Source organism: Trachinotus anak, unplaced genomic scaffold (genome assembly GCF_046630095.1).
Source record: "Trachinotus anak isolate AG129_WGS33_773 ecotype Australia unplaced genomic scaffold, CSIRO_AGI_Tana_v1 ptg000032l, whole genome shotgun sequence".
NCBI lineage: Eukaryota > Metazoa > Chordata > Actinopteri > Carangiformes > Carangidae > Trachinotus > Trachinotus anak.
In genome coordinates, this window is record NW_027273883.1 from 97,533 (window position 1) to 115,488 (window position 17,956).

A 17,956-nucleotide genomic window follows, 5' to 3' on the forward strand; every position below is an offset into this window, starting at 1 on the left:
CAGAATAATTACTTTGACAGATTTAAACTACATTTATTTTGGAATGGTCTATGTTTTCGTCACTTCCTATGGAGGGAACTTAACCCGGAAGAGGGTGTGGTCCTGAGTTGGGAGTTGGCTGTATCAGGAAGCACCAGAAATCAGCTCCAAGTCCGGGATCAGGACCGAGAGAGACCAGGACGAGAACACTCAGAACTCTCAGAACACCCACACCCGGAAACCAGAGTCCGTGAGACTATTCAGACCGTTTGTCAAACTTTATTGAGTTTAAAAAGTGAGACGGCAGCTCCGATCCGTTAGCCGCTAACAGCTAGCCTGCTGCTAACCGGGAAGTGACGGGTTCAGGTGAAATCGGGCTCGAACCGCAGGTGTGTTTTCTTCAGAGAACTCGGGCAGGTAAGAAGGACCACATAGGTACAGCACACTTGGTCTTTGCTAGTTCTGGGCTTTCCTAGGAAGCTAACAGGCTCACAGGGCGGTGGTCCGCTGCTAGCATTAGGAGCTAACTTGCTAACTGCTGATCAGCCACACGTCAGAACTAATAACTGATCAATAACTGACAGATCAACAACCCATTACCCAGACGAGGTGATTTTGGCGTAGATATGTAAAATACTTTATTAAAATGATTTCTAACCATATTCACAGAAAGACAGAGATTTTAAACACAATGCTGCAGAAGCATTAGTGCTCACCGGCACTAATAAAGTTTTTCACTGATACTAATTTACTGAATATATGAAACATAAAATAAAGTACCTGCTGCTGTTTATTGTGCAGTAGAAGAAGAAGAAGATGAGTGGAGGAGTGAACAGCATCGAGGCCGTGAAGAAGAAGATCAAAGTTCTGCAGGAGCAGGCAGAGGAGGCTGAGGAGCGTGCAGAGAGACTGCAGAAGGAGGTGGAGAAAGAGAAGAGGAGCAGAGAGGAGGTACACACACTTAGAACACACACCTGTACAGGTAAAAGAAGAGATGCATACATCTGTACAGGTGGAGAACGGTCTGCTCTGCGGTTCTTTGAGGTTCTTCAGTTCTTTCTCTCTGTTTTTTAATCAGGTTTTGTCAGATGCCAAAAATACCTGCAGGTGTTGAAGGAAAAATGTTTGGTATGTTGTAGGTGAGAGTCTGTAGTACTCTGTAGTACTATGCAAGAGGTAGTACTGCAGGCACTGCAGGTCCAGTTAATTTAACTTGTCTAACCCAGAACCCCTCCACCCCCCTGTGTGCAGGATACCATTCAAGGTGATACTGAGATTGATCTATTGATGTATTGATCTTGGTCTCAGATGAATAAGACGCGTCCGTATCAGTCAGCTGATGTTAAAACGTCTGATCACTGATCTGAACAAATCAGGAGCAGAGGATGAGACTCCTCCCTCTGAAGCTGAACTAGCCAAACTGCAGGAGCTGAGTGAGTGAGTGAGTGAGTGAGTGAGTGTGTGTGTGTGTGTGTGTGTGTGTGTGTGTGTGTGTGTGTGTGTGTGTGTGTGTGAGAGAGTGAAACTCACACTTCCCAGCAGCCTCAGTCTTCGTCATTTGGACAAACTGTCGTCATGGCAGGATCAGAGGGCTCAGTCAAAGAGGTGGAGCTGAAATGAGCTTGTGACAGTTTTAGTTGTTGGGTGTTTTTGTGTTTATTGACCAAACATCATCCAACAGCTGTGAGTTTGTCTCCCAGATGTTCCTGGACTCAGAAACTCTTCTGCTTCAATATTTTATCCAAGGAGCAGATGTTTTCAGTTGTGTACAGCTGTTTCTCTGAAGGCTTCAGGTTCTGTCTGCAGCCCAGAACGTGGTCTCCTGAGACAGAATTTAAAATATGCTGCTCATAGGTGAATAAATTAAACTCATTCAAACAGCCAGATAAAGAACCACGAGCTGTGGAACCCTGTGCTGCAGGACCGGATTCTACATTCTGTCATTGTTACTGTGTACAAGAATTGTACAGAAACAAACATGAAATGGAATTGATTTCTGGTTGATTGATTGTTTTAGATCGATTAGAGGTGAAGCTGACCATAGGCCCTGTGCTCCCTGCTGTGTGTCTTGCAGGCTGAGGCAGAGGTGACGTCTCTGGGTCGTCGTCTGCAGCTCAGTGAGGAGAACCTGGACCGAGCTCAAGAGAGACTGGCTACAGCTCTGCACAAACTGGATGAGGTGGAGAAGGTTGCTGACGAGAGTGAGAGGTGAGAACACACTTGACACTCTACACCCCACACACTCCTACACAGTCCTGAGTACTGTGGCCAAGGTAGGTCTCCTCAGTCCTGTCAATGTGTAGAAATGATCCACAATAGAAAATGGCCCCAGCACTGACACTGCTGCCTACCTCTCTGCCCACCTGCCCCCCCACCCCTAAAATCAGAGGTATGAAGGTGATAGAGAACAGAGCTCTGAAAGACGAGGAGAAGATGGAGCAGCTGGAGGTTCAGCTGAGAGAGGCCAAACAGATCGCTGAGGAGGCTGACCGGAAATATGAGGAGGTCAGATATAACCTGTGATCATCATCATCATCATCATCATCATCAGTGATCCCTCCTCCATCTATAACATCCATCTGTTTTTATCTAATGTGTTTGATTGACAGGTGGCTCGTAAACTGGTGATGGTGGAAGGAGAACTGGAACGAGCTGAAGACAGAGCTGAGCAGTCTGAGAGGTTTACAACAAACACACACAAACACACAACACAGCTGACAGGTGTATAACAAACACACACACATCCACTCAGTGTCTTGTGCTTCAGACTCACCTGTACCTGTGATGCAGGTAAATCATCAGCTGTGGATTCACATTGCTTCCTGCTGTTGATTTTTCCTATGGTCAGAATATTAGGAACAGGTCTAAACATGACGTCACCATCTCTGACCACCTCACTGGTGACAGCCTTCATCAGGTGACCAGAGCCCTGAGTGTGGTACAGGTGACGTTGTCTTTATGGAGGCTTTTACCATCAGGTCCAGATGAACTGTCGCTCAGATATTTTGATCACTATTGTCCTCCATTCGTATTGATCAGCTCATTTACTGATTGATCAATACAATGTACAGATGGATGATGTGTCTCCACTTCCTCCCACTGTACAAATGTGAAGCCAAACTATCCTGATATGAGCGCCGTCATCTTGTGCTGGCGATGGAGATGTTGTGGCTTCACTTTTGGGAGCTGTGATGTCAGCCATCTTTGAAGTTGTGGGATCAGTAGGTCAGTCATAGGTCAGGCTGGTTCAGATAGCGCCCTCTGCTGCACCAGCAGATGAACGACTTCAGACAGGTCAATGATACAAACTGAAGCTCTGACTCACTACACTGTACAGGTGTTCCTAATGAAGTGACCACTGAGTGGGGAACACACACACTGTGCACAAACACACACTGTGCACAAACACACTCTGCATGTCTAACAGCTGCTTATAGCATGAAGCTGCTGCTGCTCTGATACTGCAGACAGACAGGAGAGAGACAGAAGAGAGTGACACAGGGAGACAGACAGGAGAGAGAGAGAGACAAGAGGCTGCGACCATGTTCAGATGGGAGTCTGATGATGTCACAATGATGCTCAGGCTTCAGCAGCTCGTCAGTAACCGTCTGTCAGTGAATAACAACAAACTTCAGTTTACATCATTGATAAACATTTTATCAGGGTCTTTAAAATCATTGAATTCAGTTTCCTGATTGAAAAAAAAGAAACTGTTAAGAAATGTTTCTGTGTGATTTCAGGGTTAGAACTAGAACTTATTGATTAAATCAATTAATAATTGTTGATTGATCATCCTCTTCATGTGCAGGTCACTGTAATTAATTAGAAATGATTGATTTCTACAGGTGGTGAAGAACCTTTGAGTTAATGATGAATAAGTTCAGTCAAACCACCCATCATGTTTCTAAATCAGATCACTGACCTGCTGCATGTCACCTCTAGTTACCTGTGTAACCTGGTTACTATGGCACAGGTAATCTGATGACCTCAGAATGATGTCACTCTGCGTCACTAACAGCGCCCTAATCTTACTGCATCCATCTTTTTCTTCCTTTCTCTCCATGTTGATGCCACTGCATGTCCTGCTTCCTACATCCTGCTACTTGTCTGCCTGTCTCTCTCCACCTATCTACCTGTTGATCCACCTACCTGTCTATCAGTAAGGTTCGGAGGTTGGAGGAGCAGTTGAGGAGTTTCGACCAATCACTGAAGAGCCTTCAGGCCTCTGAGGACAAGGTACTGAGGGTCACCTAGCCTCCCACCTGCTGTCAATCAGACTAGAGGAGCTCATCTGTCCGACCTCCAGTGACCTCTGACCTTTAGCTGCTGCTTCAGCTCCTCCTCCTCCTGCTGCTCTCTGCATGACCCTAACCTGCCGCACACAACTACAGTGGACCCACTGCACACACATCTGACACGCAGCTAAACACCTGACAGCAGACCCACAGACATAAGTAAACATGACCCCTGACTTGTGCCCTCTGTTTGATGTGACCTTTGACCTGCAGTAAGAGTCGAGTGTTGGAGGAGGAGCTGAAAACTGTCTTCACTAGTTCAAAGTCTCTGGAGGCCCAGGCTGAGAAGGTAGGAGGAGGAGGTGTTTAACCAATAACTTCATAGCAGTGTGAACATCAGACAGTTGTCATGGCAGCAACAATTTGATCTCTGATTAGGTGATCGTCAGGTAAATGGTCATGTGATAGACTGCAGACTGAAGGGTTTAATCCACATCGACTCTGCCCCCCTTCAGCCCAGACACCTGAAATGTGTGTGAGTGACACATTCAGACGTGTCCTCACACCTGATTGGCTGTTTTATGTGCACCTGGTTGTCTGATTGGCTGTTGTTTCTCTCTCAGTATTCTCAGAAGGAGGACAGGTATGAAGAGGAGATCAAGAACCTGAGCAGCAAACTCAAAGAGGTGAGACCTTATCTTCAGAGTCACTGAAACACTTCCTGTCTCACCTGTGGCTTACCAACTCCGTCTCTCACCTGTGACCTGCCGACTTCCTGTCTCTCACCTGTGACCTGCCGACTTCCTGTCTCTCACCTGTGACTTTCTGCCAACTGACCTGACGACTTCCTGTCTCACCTGTGTTCCAGGCTGAGACCAGAGCAGAGTTTGCTGAGCGTTCAGTGGCCAAATTGGAGAAAACCATTGATGACCTGGAAGGTGAGGAGGGCAGGACTTATTGATTAGGAGGGCAGGACTTATTGATTAGGAGGGCAGGACTTATTGGTTAGGAGGGCAGGACTTATTGATTAGGAGGGCAGGACTTATTGATTGGTAGATTAGGAGGGCAGGACCTATTGATTGGGAGGGAATGACATATTGCTTAGTAGGCAGGACTTATTGATTAGAAGGGCAGGACATATTGATTAGTTGGAAGGACTTATTGATTAGTGGGCAGGACTTATTGATTAGTAGGGCAGGACATATTGATTAGTTGGAAGGACTTATTGATTAGTGGGCAGGACTTATTGATTAGAAGGGCAGGACCAATTGATTAGGAGGGAAGGACATATTGCTTAGTGGGAAGGACTCATTGATTAGGAGGGCAGGGCTTATTGATTAGGAGGGCAGGACTTATTGGTTAGGAGGGCAGGACTTATTGATTAGGAGGGCAGGACTTATTGATTGGTAGATTAGGAGGGCAGGACCTATTGATTGGGAGGGAATGACATATTGCTTAGTAGGCAGGACTTATTGATTAGAAGGGCAGGACATATTGATTAGTTGGAAGGACTTATTGATTAGTGGGCAGGACTTATTGATTAGTAGGGCAGGACATATTGATTAGTTGGAAGGACTTATTGATTAGTGGGCAGGACTTATTGATTAGAAGGGCAGGACCAATTGATTAGGAGGGAAGGACATATTGCTTAGTGGGAAGGACTCATTGATTAGGAGGGCAGGGCTTATTGATTAGTGGGCAGGACTTATTAATTAGTAGGGCAGGACATATTGATTAGTTGGAAGGACTTATTGATTAGTAGGCAGGACTTATTGATTAGGAGGGCAGGACTGATTTGTTTTTTGTTTTTCAGACGCCCTGACTTCAGCCAGAAACGCTAATATGGAGCTTCAGGCCACTCTGAATCAGACCATGGAGGAGCTCAACTCCTGCTGAACCTCCCGACCACCACCCTGCCCACCCCCCAGTCCCCACCCCCAGCTCTGCAGCTTGACAGTTTGATGTCAGGAAACTCTTTGGCCAAAACATTCCTATCACACCTCCTGATACTGAACCCTATTACTCCTCCATCTCCCCTCCTCCTGGTAGATGCTCAGGAGGTGAGTGTTAAACTCTGTGGTCAAAACATTCCTCCCCCCCACCTCCCTCACCTCCTACTGGTGGCTGCTCGGTGGACATCAGGAAACTTAGTGGGCCAAACATTCCTCCTCTTCCCTTTCTTCCACTGCTCCTCCTCTCCTGTTGGATGTGAAGGAGGTGGCAGGGTGGTATGGTGCAGCAGCACCCCCCCCCCCCCCCCCAACCCACCCACCCAATGAGTCCTGCTTTCACACATTCCTTCTCTGAAACTTTAAATCACATTTGGGGTGTCGCTTTAATTTCCTCCTTCTGTCTGGTCCTCCTCTTCCCCCTCATCTCTCCTCCCTCTTCACCCACTGACAGTGCCAACCCCCATCCTGTCTTCTCCCCCTCCCTCCTCCTCCTCAGTGTTATGTGAGGGAGGCCAGACGAGGAGCTGCTCAATATTTTTTGTCTATAAGGGAGTTTAACAGTGACTTACAACCATTCCCTCGTTAACAACTAATTAACTAATTAAGAACTAATTAAGTGTTTGTCTTAACGGTTTGTCGTTACACTGATTAGTTTTCTTTGCCACTATAATTAATGATTGACTGATTAGAGCCAACTTCCTGTTAGCCAATGACTTATTTTTGTTCCTGGGGGGTGTGGTTTAAGATGCCAATCACAGCAAGGCATTCCACTGCCATATAGGGCAAACCATGGGCCAATCAGAGGTCAGAGACACACCCCCAGTTTTTTTTCCACAGATGACCTTTGACCTGATGACATGAATAAATAAAGTTTTGAAATGTTTTTACCTGGAAGCCGTTGACTTCATCACTGTGCCTGTGTCGCAGCTCATTGTAATAAATCACGACAGGATTTTATAAAATAAAAGCACCGTCACTGGTTTATAGATCCAAACTGACTCATGGGGTTTTATTCACTCAGTGCGATTTTTGGAGCTTGAGGTGAAGTCACTGCTGGTGAATTTAATGTGTTCACAGTTCATTACACTTACATGCCAGTTTAGGTTTGTGAAACATCATCTGTCCTGCAGTAGTGAGATAAACGTAGAGCGGCAAATATTTCCATAGAAACAGAATTTCAAAACTATGGAAGTACCGTTGTAAATGTCTGTTATCACTTAAACCAATTTATGCTCTGCCCAGAGCTAAAAATAAAACAATAAATCACAATATTAGATAATTTCATCAAACATTTTATTTCTGTTGCTCACAGAACAAACCTCCACACTCATTTTCTACTGAGACTTTTTTTTTTTTACAGTAAAGTTTTGTTTAACTGACATCACTACATGTTGGTACACAACATGTACAAGCATCACTTTGCTCTGTAAAGAACAGCACTGTTGGTCTGTTGTTCATATATGGTCCTGATGAACCAGCAGACAGTCTGCTGCTCAAAGGCAGCAGCAGGAGCTATGACTCTCCTCTTCATTACTGCAGCTCAGAACAACATGAGGTCAGCAGAAAACAAACACCTGCTCAGGTAAGTGTTTACAGTGGAGCAGTCCAGGAGAGAGTGATGGAGCTGCAGACTAGTCTGATTATTGATTTATTGATCAAATGTTCTAGAGCTGACAAAGAAAAACTTTATTGATTGTCAGAGAGAAAACAGTGATGAGCTGCTCAGACCTGATCATCATTCATCAATAACATAACTGATCAGCTGTCACTGATTGATGATGAAGCCACTTCCTTAGCCAGCTTCAGGATCGGCTGCAGCTGCTCGTCTAATGAGGGGGCGTCGGCCTCGTTAGTGATTATCCAATCAAATTCAACCCCGCTGTCCAACCCACATTCTGACTCTGCATCATCCACACCTGAGAGACAGACAGGTAAACAGACAAGTAGGTCCAGTCCCAGTGTCCCCCACCAGGTCCTGAACCTTCGCAGACTTAACTGATGTCACCTGGTCAGTGAGTATGAGACACTGCAGGAGCTCAAAATGGTATAAAGAGGAACTGGACAGCACTTTGTGACATCACGTTACCATGACGACACCAAAACATTGTTTACAGTTGACAGTTTGTGACTCTTGATTTTACATTTTTACGGTGATGTTTGATAATATCTGATCAAATCAGATTTGAATTCATCATCATCATTATCATCATCATCACAGGACAAAGAACTAAAACAAATCCTCTTCTATCTCATTGTTTTTTCTGTTTTATGACAGTTGTTAACTGTGTTTTAGCTTCCCTGGGTCCCCTGGTAACCATGGTAATCTGCTGTTTAATGTGACAATGCTATGAACTTTGGGTAATTCCCTCAGGAAATATCATGAGACCTTATGGACCTGATGGTTTTATAGAGACCTCATGGACTCACAGGGAACAAGCCTCAAAGTCTGAGTCTGTGAGTCTGAGGAGGCGGGGGCGGGGGTGGTGGGGTAGTGGGATTGGGTTGTAATGTTCAGGTCACAAGTCTTACCTGCAGTGAAGCTCCACCCCCTTTGTTTCCTGGTTTCTTCTGAACTTTGAACTCTGACACTTCGAGTCTGTCGAGGAAACTCCGACCAGAACCACTGAAGGTCAGACAGCCTCCGTGCATCACTCACCACCTGACCAATCAGAGCAGAGCATCACTCACCACCTGACTATTCAGAGAGTAGGATGTGGTGGCACTGCTGTGAAAGTGGCTGCAGGACAAACAAAGAGACCAGAAGAAGAAAGAAGATGGTGATGATGGTGAAGAAGAAGAATTTGCAGTGACCTACCCAGACTGGTTGCCATGCTCCTCTGGTTGCTAGGCAACAGAAGAATCCGGGGTCATTTCGTCGTCGAGTTTCTCCCCAGCGAATCATATCTGCCCGATACTGCTCCTTATAAAGACCAGAACCCAGCAGCTGGTCCAAGTCCAGACTGTGTTCCTGTATAACCAGCATGACTCAGCAGTAACCATGGTGATGTAATCAAAGTGACATTACCAGGGTGACGTGTTGTGTGTGTGTCAGTAGGTGGAGGTCTCACCTGTGCGTATTGCTGTTTGAGAGGTCCAGACAGACGCAGGACACAGCACATGTCAGGGCCTAAACTGCAGAAGAAGAAACAGGTGAAGGTTTTATTGCCTCATGGTTCAGGTACCAACACTGGTCCTGCTCCAAACAGGGTCTCCATGAAATCTGGTTTTAGTTCATGTTGTGGTCACATAGCACATGTTACTATATAAAGAAATGTTTATGTGGCTCAGTCACATGTGGCTGATGCTGATCTCTGAATGACTTCATCAGACCCTAAATAAAGACAGATCAGAGCATCAGGGGGTCCCAGGACCAGACGGGCCTCTGGGCCCGTCCTAGTTTTCACTGTTCTAGAAATTATTAAAGCTCCACACAGTCTAAAGGTGGATGTCCATGTGTTTGTGATTATAAAGCAGGTCTAGGTTCTATATTAATACTGTGAAAGTATCAAAGCCTCAGTCCACAGAGAAATGCACACAGCCTGTATTCAGAAACTGAGCCTTAAAACCAGCCGTCAGGACTTCTGGAACTTTGTGATGTCACAACAAAGCAGCCACCGCCCTCAGCCACGCCCCAAGCCCCGCCCACCTGGACCCACCATCCAACCTTGCAGGATTTGGTTTCTTCAAAATGCCTGAAATTTGCTATATTTTTATTCCATCACTCAGATCAGGCTCAGATCCTCTCCTCTGATTGGCTGACTGACCTGTTGTTACTAGCGCTCCAGAGAGAAGCTGAGAGAGGAGATGTAAAACTACACTGAGATGGTTTTTGGTTCTTAAAACTACAAATATATCTTCTGATGGAGATCAACACTTCAGATAAAACATGGATCTTTAATTATTTGTGTCCTGAACCAAACATGTGATTGATAATCATTAAATCATTAGACTTTAAGAAAGTTTTACATCAAAGCAGATAAAAGCATTAAGTTTCAGGGCTGAAGGTTCAGGTGGGCGGACCTGGTCTAACAAACCCTGCACAGGACGTCGGGCTGCACGGTCGGTCATTAAAGCATCATCAGCCCAGTCCAGGTCCGGGACTGACGTGAGACGGCAGCTGATTCAGGACAAAAGGCAGAGTTACTCTCTGAAGTGAACAGGTGAGAAACATGGACCACCTAGGATCCTGACTGGTTCTGACTGTCAGAGGTTTAACACTGATCCGGATCCTGTGGAGCTGCAGCTGCTCTCGGGTCAGTATTAGTGATTTATCGATCAGACGTGTTTTAATTTGATCAGAGACAAACATCAAAACCAAGTTAATAAACACTAATAAGTACACGTTAAAGATCAATATTTACCGGTCCTGAATCAGAGCCGTCACGTAATCTTTTCCGGACTTCCGTTTCCCGCTGAAGACCAGAATCAGTCCGGGTTCAGAAACTCGGTCTTCCATTTTTCACCAATAGTCTCTATCAGTAACTGCTGCTGATCGATTAGCTGCTACTTCACAAGCAGCTCCGTGTTCCGACCGTCGGACCACACCGGACCGGTACCGTAACTGTGCGAGAAAACAGGAAGCCCTTCAAAATAAAACTCCTGTCAGACAGACATTAGGATTAATTGGGTCAATAATCGATACAAAACTGATCAGCTACTGTTCCCATTACTTGTGAATTTCCTTTGTGGACAGAAGTCGAGAAATAAAGCCGGGTGTTTTCTAATGTCGCGGTTTATTTGACAGATTACGGTAACATGTGATCATCGTCACAATCTGGACTGAACCACTGCGGCTCGGGAAAGGGGGGGTGAACATTGTTCATCAGAACTTAAAAAGACTGTATTTATTTTCCAAAAACATAAAAACTGTGACTTCCTGTGTCGTCACAGTAACAAACAAAAACACAGTCAAATCAAGTGAAGTAGATGAAAAAGTGAGTTTGTTTTAAATAAATGAACTGACCATAGATTAGGATTATTTTATGGAATAGCTGAGGTAGAGAATGAGAAGATTAAATTCTTCATGTTTTATTCTCCTGTTTAACCTGTTTTATTCTGTTTCATAAGATTTTTCTTTTCATCTTTAAATCCTGTTTATTTTCATGTTGCCTCGTGTTTCGTTTACATCTTTCATGTTGCATCTAAAACAATTTGACCTTGAAAGAGCAGTGAAAGCAGAAAACAGGACCAGTCAAAGGATTGGACACTTTCTCATTCAAGTGGGTGGGAAGGTGTGTGGAGCTTCACGTGTATCTAACAAACACAGCTGTGAACTGCATTTCCCATGAGTACCTGGATGACACACCACTGTCTTCCTGTCTGACAGGGGGCAACACATGAAGCTGGGGAAACATGTCTCTGACTGTGAGACCACCAGATCCCCCCAGTGTCCTTCTTCCTCTGCTCTCCTCCAGACGTCAGTCTGTCTCCATGGAGACGACACCACCCTCACAGGAGTCTTCTCTGATGGAGTCTGTAAAGGTGGGAGACTGACCGTCTGGTGACCTGGTGCAGGCAAAACAATCTAAAGACAGTGAAGATGATGGTGGACTGGTTTTTATGTATGTATTATTTTAAGTATGAATATAGCACTGCAAGTGGCTGGTGGACAATAGTTTTAACATTTTTCTTTATGTGTGTATGTACACAAAGATCTATGACAAATAAAATGAATCTGGAATCTTGAATATTGACTTCAGGAGGACCCCAGCCCCACCCACTTCTATCACCCTGTGTTACTCCCTGTGGACACTGTGGACCTTCAGAGAGGATCAACCTCTGAAAGACCATGGTGGTTAACTTCTATACCTCCATCACCTCCTCCATCACCAACCTTGTACCCTGCTGCCACCACCAAGGACCTAAGCAGACTGCAGCATATCATCTGCCATCCCTCCAGGACCCATACGCCTCCAGGACCCATACGCCTCCAGGACCCGTATGCCTCCAGGACCTCCAGGGCCTGTACACCTCTAGGACCCTTACACCTCCAGGACCCGTACACGTCCAGGACTCTGAGGTGAGCAGTAAAGATTGTAGCTGACCCCTCCCACCCTGGACACACACTCCTTTGAGTCCCTCCCTCCTGACAGGAGGCTCAGGTCCATCAGGACCAAAACCTGACATCTGTTTTTTCCGAACTGCAGCTGGTCTCAGGCCAGAGAGTCCAATGTCACTGACTCTCACTCCCCTTGAAATTACTCTGTATTACTAATACTGTTGATACTGTTAACACTGTTAATAGTGTGAACATTAATACTGTTAATGCTGTTAATATTGTTCATACTGGTTATATTCTTAATATTGTGAATATTGTTAATATTGCACACCGTGAACTTTTGCAGACATTTTCGAAGACTTTACACATTCTTGCACATACTTGTTAATTTAAATACCATATTGTGATTGTTTTGATATTTTTTCATATATTATTGACAGTTTCCTACTATGTGTTCTACATATTATATTATATTATGTTATATTATATTATGTTATATTATATTATATTATATTATATTATATTATATTATATTATATTATATTATATTATATTATATTATATTATATTATATTATATTATATTATATTGAAACCGAAGTCAACCACTTTTTGTTACCTCGCCCCCACACCGACTCCATGTTGGTATGATCCGGATCAAGGGTCAGCAGGTCTTCAACAACATGGCGGTGTTTCCTAGAGGAGAGGCGCTTTTCAGAGCAGTGAGAACTTCACTTCACAGGGTGAGACACGAAACTACAATGAAAAACACTAATTAAACATATAAAAAAAAAAAAAAAGTCTTATAATCTATAGACAGTGACGTCACAGACAAGCAGTCAGTGATCAATAATCAGTCAGAACGTCTGATGTTGAAAGTTATTGGTCATTTTTTGTCCTTTATTGAAACTTATTAAATCTCATGTAATAGATGAATAAAAATGGAGCCTTACTGTAGTTTGACCTTTCACCTACTTCCCTTACGTAAGCGTCTTCACGTACACAGGCATACACCGCCGCTCAGTGTGTACAAGGATTTATTGATCATCAGGATCGAAGCGGCTGATCATTTATCAGATTAACTTTTACTCAGTAAAAGGTCTGAGTACTTCTTTATTTCTGCAGTAAAAGTACTCTCAGCATTAAACATTTTTTACTCTATTGTTCAAAACGTTTTCAAATTCATCTTATTAAAACTGTTAAACTTTGAAAATGGAGCAAACAATCAATAAAACTTCTGAAATAAGACACAGGAGAATGATATGGACAATACATAAAATACAATAAAGTGAAATAAACACAACATAAGTAAAGATAATGAAACAAATAACAAAGAAAAATATTTAAGGCTTTACAGGTTTCTACTGTTTTTATTGCTTCACTGTTCTTCAGTCCATGTAATGAATCACTACAGTGTCTAAAATAACAGTTGTGACACCACAGTAAACAACAGGTGAGTCCTGTTTGTCTGCAGGTGTCTTAGAATCACAAATCATCTTTAGATGTTTCTGTTGAATATCAGTATTAGTGTGATCGGAGCTGAATCAATTAATCGATTGATAGAAAATGAATTAGCAACGATTATGATAATTAATCATTTAAAGTGAGGGAAAAAAAAGATCTCAGCTTCTTCTACTTCACTTTGAACGATGAACAGGTGAACAGGTGAATGATGATGAATCATCACTGAACATCAATCTGATACATGTGTTTTGCAGCTGTACCAAACGATGTTTTGCAGGTGTCAGGTGTAGTTCTCCCCCCTGTTCACCAGGTGGGACTGTAACATTGTCTGACTCCAGTTTTCCAATATGTTGAAAGAAATTCACTTCAAGGTTAAGGTAACGAGTGAAGATCCTGACGAATCCTGAAATGTTCTTCCTCTGTTCCAGTCATGGTTCCACTGCACAGCGGTTCCTCAGTCGGGTTCTCTTCAGTCTGGGTTCTTCCCCCCAGTTGAAGGCGTCATGCTGCCAACAGGAACTTTCAACAACAGAGTGGCCTTCATCACAGGAGGGGGGACGGGACTGGGCCGAGCCATGACCACCACCCTGTCACAGCTGGGAGCTCAGTGTGTCATCGCAAGCAGGTCAGAAGTCACATGACCGAGGTTCAGTCTGTGGATCAAGTTCAGTCTGAGGTTCAGGTTCGGTCTGTGATTCATTCTTTTGGTTCAGGTTCAGGTTCAGTCTTTTTGTTCAGGTTCAGTCTGTGGATCAGTCTCAGGTTCAGTCTGATCTTCAGTCTTTTGCTTCTGTGGTTTGGGTTCAGTCTTTTTGTTCAGGTTCAGTCTGTGGATCAGGTTCAGTCTGTGGTTCAGTTTCAGGTTCAGTCATTTTTTTTTTAAAGTTATTATTTTTTGGGCTTTTATGCCTTTATTATAGTTCAGTGGAGACTGACAGGAAAGGGGGTAGAGAGGTAGAGAGGGGTAGAGAGGGGTAGAGAGAGGGGAATGACATGCAGGAAAGAGTCGGACTGATCGGGAGTCGAACCGGTGCCCGCCTGCTAAGAGCGTCTTTGCGCCCAAATGGTATGCGCCCTAACCACTCGACTACCGGGCCGCCCCCAGGTTCAGTCTTTTGCTTCAAGTTCAGTCTGTGGATCAGGTTCCCCTCTTCACTGTGTGAGCATGTTCTCCTTTAGCTTCAGACCCTGTTCAGTTAGTTAGTTAGTTAGTTAACAGTTGTGTTGACATTCACATTGACCTGTAAACAGAAAGTCTGCCTGAACTCATTGATCTTTGATCAAAAGTAAAATCCTGACCAACATGTTTGTGTCTGTTATTCAGGAAGTTGGACGTTCTGCAGCAGACGGCCAAGGAGATCACCAGCCAGACTGGAAACAAGGTGACAGACCAGAACCTGGACGGGTCTGAACTAGTCTGACCTGGTCTGAACCCTGCACCCCTCTCTGTTTTCAGGTCCACGTGGTTCAGTGTGATGTCAGAGATCCTCAGGCTGTCTCTCACTGTGTCGACCAGATCGAGAGTCTGACAGGACTTCCTGATGTAACAACACACACATACACACACACACACACACACACATACACACACACACACACAGAGGTGAAGTATGATGTCATAATATAAGGTGAATTAAACTAAAATGTGATGTCATAAACTAACAGAAAAAGTATGACATCACAGTGTGGTGTATCCTGATTGGTGCAGGTGATCATCAACAACGCAGCAGGAAACTTTGTCTGTCCGTCAGAACATCTGTCGCCGAACGGCTGGAAGAGCATCACTGACATCGTCCTGAACGGGACAGCCTTTGTTACTCTGGAGCTGGGCAAGAGACTGATCCAGAATCAGAAAGGTCAGAGATAGATCCAGAATCAGAAATGGAGTCGAGGACTGGACCAGGCACTGAGCCTTGGGGCACCCCACAGGGAAAACCTGTCGTAGGGTTGGTGGTATCGAACACTGTGCTGATGTCCAGGAGAATGAGAACGGATTAATGTCCAGCATCAGTTCAGTGAATTATTTATGACTCTGTGTTCATTCAGTTGCTCTGAGTCTTTTCTACAACCTTGGCTGAAGATGACTCTGCTTTCAGTTGAACAACATTTCTGTTGGATTTAATTTTCCTTTAGAATTGAGTAAACAGATCTAGAAATTTAAACCTGCAATAAAAGACCTATGAGACCAAAGATGTTCCAGGTGAACTGTGAGTTTCTTTCCATTTATCTGGGGTGTTGTGGCTGTTTTACTGTACTCCAACATCCTGGGACATTTGGTCTGCAGAGTATCTTGTTTTGACTCATGTTCCACTGAATTAATCCAACCTTTTTGTGAAAACCTAATGTACTCACACTGAGGCAGGAAACTTGAACTAGGGTTTTCCATCTACCAACGTCATGGCAGGTGATTCAATTTGACATCTCAACCTGGTCCATTATTAATGTGATGTTCTTCAAAATCTGTTACATTTCACATAGTCAAAAACTTATATTGATACAAAGTCAGCCGATTTCTCAGCATAATCACCTGTCACCTGTACACTTTACAACAAATAAAAGTAGCATAACCTTACATATACATTGATGTTTGTATAGACTTTAATAAATTTAGAATTTAAATAACCTAAAAGAAAATTTTATCAAAAATAGAATATGCACTAACCCTAACCCTAACCCTCACACAAGGCATAGAGAGTTTTTAGAAAATTATTCAACACCTCACATTTGTTGTCATTCAGGTGCTTCCTTCCTGGCCATCACCACCATCTATGCTGAGTCCGGCTCTGGTTTCGTGGTCCCAAGTGCATCAGCGAAGGCTGGTGTTGAGGCGCTTTACAAGTCAGTCTGACCTTTGACCTTTCTCCTTTACAGCTCACAACATGAGCAGAGAGAAAGTACTGAATACAGATGACATCAGTGTGATGCTGATCATTCCTGATGGGTGGTTGCCATTGTAATACTGTCACTGTTGTGTGTGTCAGGTCTCTGGCTGCAGAGTGGGGACGCTATGGCCACAGGTTCAACATCATCCAGCCTGGACCAATCAGAACAAAGGTACAGCCCACCTGACCCCACCTGAAGTCATTGTTTACATGTTTCTTTATTTGTTGTTTACCTGCTGCTTGTTGTTGTTTGTCGTGTTTAGGGGGCATTCAGCCGTTTGGACCCAACAGGAGCATTTGAGAAGGCAATGATTGGTCGGATCCCAACAGGTCGACTTGGAAAACCATCAGAGATCGCAAACCTGGCAGCATACATGAGCAGCGACTATGCCACCTGGATGTCTGGAGCTGTGAGTTTAGACTGATCTTAAGACCAGGGTTTATGCTGGTTGTGGATCAGAGTTTACTAAATGTCTGTGTGTTTTTGTTCAGGTTGTTCGGTTCGATGGAGGAGAGTATGTGTCGATGGCAGGCGAGTTCAACGAGCTGCGCAGGGTGAGTGTCAAACTGACACGTTTCCCTCAGAAACATTGGTTGAAGAAGTGAATCAATTAGGTGGAGTTGGCTGTGGCTCAGGAAGTACAGCAGGTTGTCCACTAATCAGAAGGTCGGTGGTTCGATCCCCACCTCCTCCACTTATGTCTGATGGCTGCTCCATCAGTGTTCGACTGTATGTGAGTGTGTGTTACTGTGGTTCACGCTGTAAAACTGAGTGGTGGATAAGCCTAGAAAACACTAAATTTACATTTATTTCCACTCAGGTGGTCAGACATCAGACAGGTGACACGGTTCTCTGGGTTTAGAGTCTGCTTCTGAATTTGTTAATATTCAGTGGTGGAAACCAACTTGTTTTCTCTTTGACTATCAAAGACTTTTGATTATTGAGACTGAACAGAAACATGAGAGATGTTAAAGCTGTTGATGCTACAGACAGTAGTAATCATAATGATGATTAATGAAATAAAACAATGTGTCTGTGTCTCAGGTGACTCCAGATCAGTGGAAGATTATGGAGGCGATGATCAGAAGCACTAAAGGATCATAAAAGCACTCCTCAATCAACCACAGCAACCAATCAGATAACAGTGATGTTACCATGGAGACTGTGGGACACATCCATTTGCTGGTGTCATCATGATGAGAGTGACTGACATCTGAGTTGATAGTTTTGACATATTCCTGGATGACTGATCAGTCAGCTGATCAGCTACCTCACTAACAGGAATCACTTATAGCTTGTTAGCTTGTAGCTGATGGGGATGTCATGTGACTGCACATGCTCAGTGTAAACACAAACATGTTTGTTGTCATTGGATAATAAAACAGAGAAGTTAAATCTTCAGACGTTTGGGTTTAATTCAACATGAACACAGATGTGACAGATACA

General features: G+C 44.0%; 3 protein-coding genes across 5 annotated transcripts; 2 read left to right on the forward strand and 1 right to left on the reverse strand.

The window, feature by feature from the left end:
- The first annotated feature begins 82 nt into the window (after positions 1–82).
- On the forward strand, positions 83–7,160 carry LOC139612802 (tropomyosin alpha-3 chain-like). Of its 3 annotated transcripts, none has more exons than XM_071468811.1 (9): positions 83–396; positions 781–930; positions 2,054–2,187; positions 2,367–2,484; positions 2,589–2,659; positions 4,140–4,215; positions 4,838–4,900; positions 5,083–5,152; positions 6,028–7,160. In XM_071468811.1, exons 2-9 carry the CDS (start codon positions 796–798, stop codon positions 6,108–6,110), a joined length of 750 nt encoding a protein of 249 aa, XP_071324912.1. In that variant the 5' UTR covers positions 83–396; positions 781–795; the 3' UTR covers positions 6,111–7,160. The 3 variants fall into 3 exon arrangements, with proteins under 3 accessions (XP_071324912.1, XP_071324911.1, XP_071324910.1); XM_071468810.1 differs by lacking the exon at positions 4,140–4,215 and adding an exon at positions 4,488–4,563 and having other exon boundaries at positions 84–396; positions 784–930; XM_071468809.1 differs by lacking the exon at positions 4,140–4,215 and adding an exon at positions 4,488–4,563 and having other exon boundaries at positions 86–396.
- A 282-nt stretch (positions 7,161–7,442) lies between these two features.
- Positions 7,443–10,882, reverse strand: LOC139612805 (phosphomevalonate kinase-like). Its single transcript, XM_071468816.1, has 5 exons — positions 10,528–10,882; positions 9,235–9,298; positions 8,982–9,134; positions 8,696–8,825; positions 7,443–8,082 (listed from the first exon to the last, which is right to left on the reverse strand). The coding sequence occupies exons 1-5, from the start codon at positions 10,620–10,622 to the stop codon at positions 7,925–7,927; spliced, it is 600 nt and encodes a 199-aa protein (XP_071324917.1). The 5' UTR covers positions 10,623–10,882; the 3' UTR covers positions 7,443–7,924.
- A 1,057-nt stretch (positions 10,883–11,939) lies between these two features.
- decr1 (2,4-dienoyl CoA reductase 1, mitochondrial) lies at positions 11,940–17,911 on the forward strand. Its single transcript, XM_071468800.1, has 11 exons — positions 11,940–12,185; positions 12,826–12,906; positions 14,056–14,252; positions 14,952–15,009; positions 15,084–15,170; positions 15,336–15,483; positions 16,366–16,465; positions 16,609–16,681; positions 16,773–16,919; positions 17,002–17,064; positions 17,555–17,911. Exons 1-11 carry the CDS (start codon positions 11,955–11,957, stop codon positions 17,612–17,614), a joined length of 1,245 nt encoding a protein of 414 aa, XP_071324901.1. The 5' UTR covers positions 11,940–11,954; the 3' UTR covers positions 17,615–17,911.
- Positions 17,912–17,956: the final 45 nt, after the last annotated feature.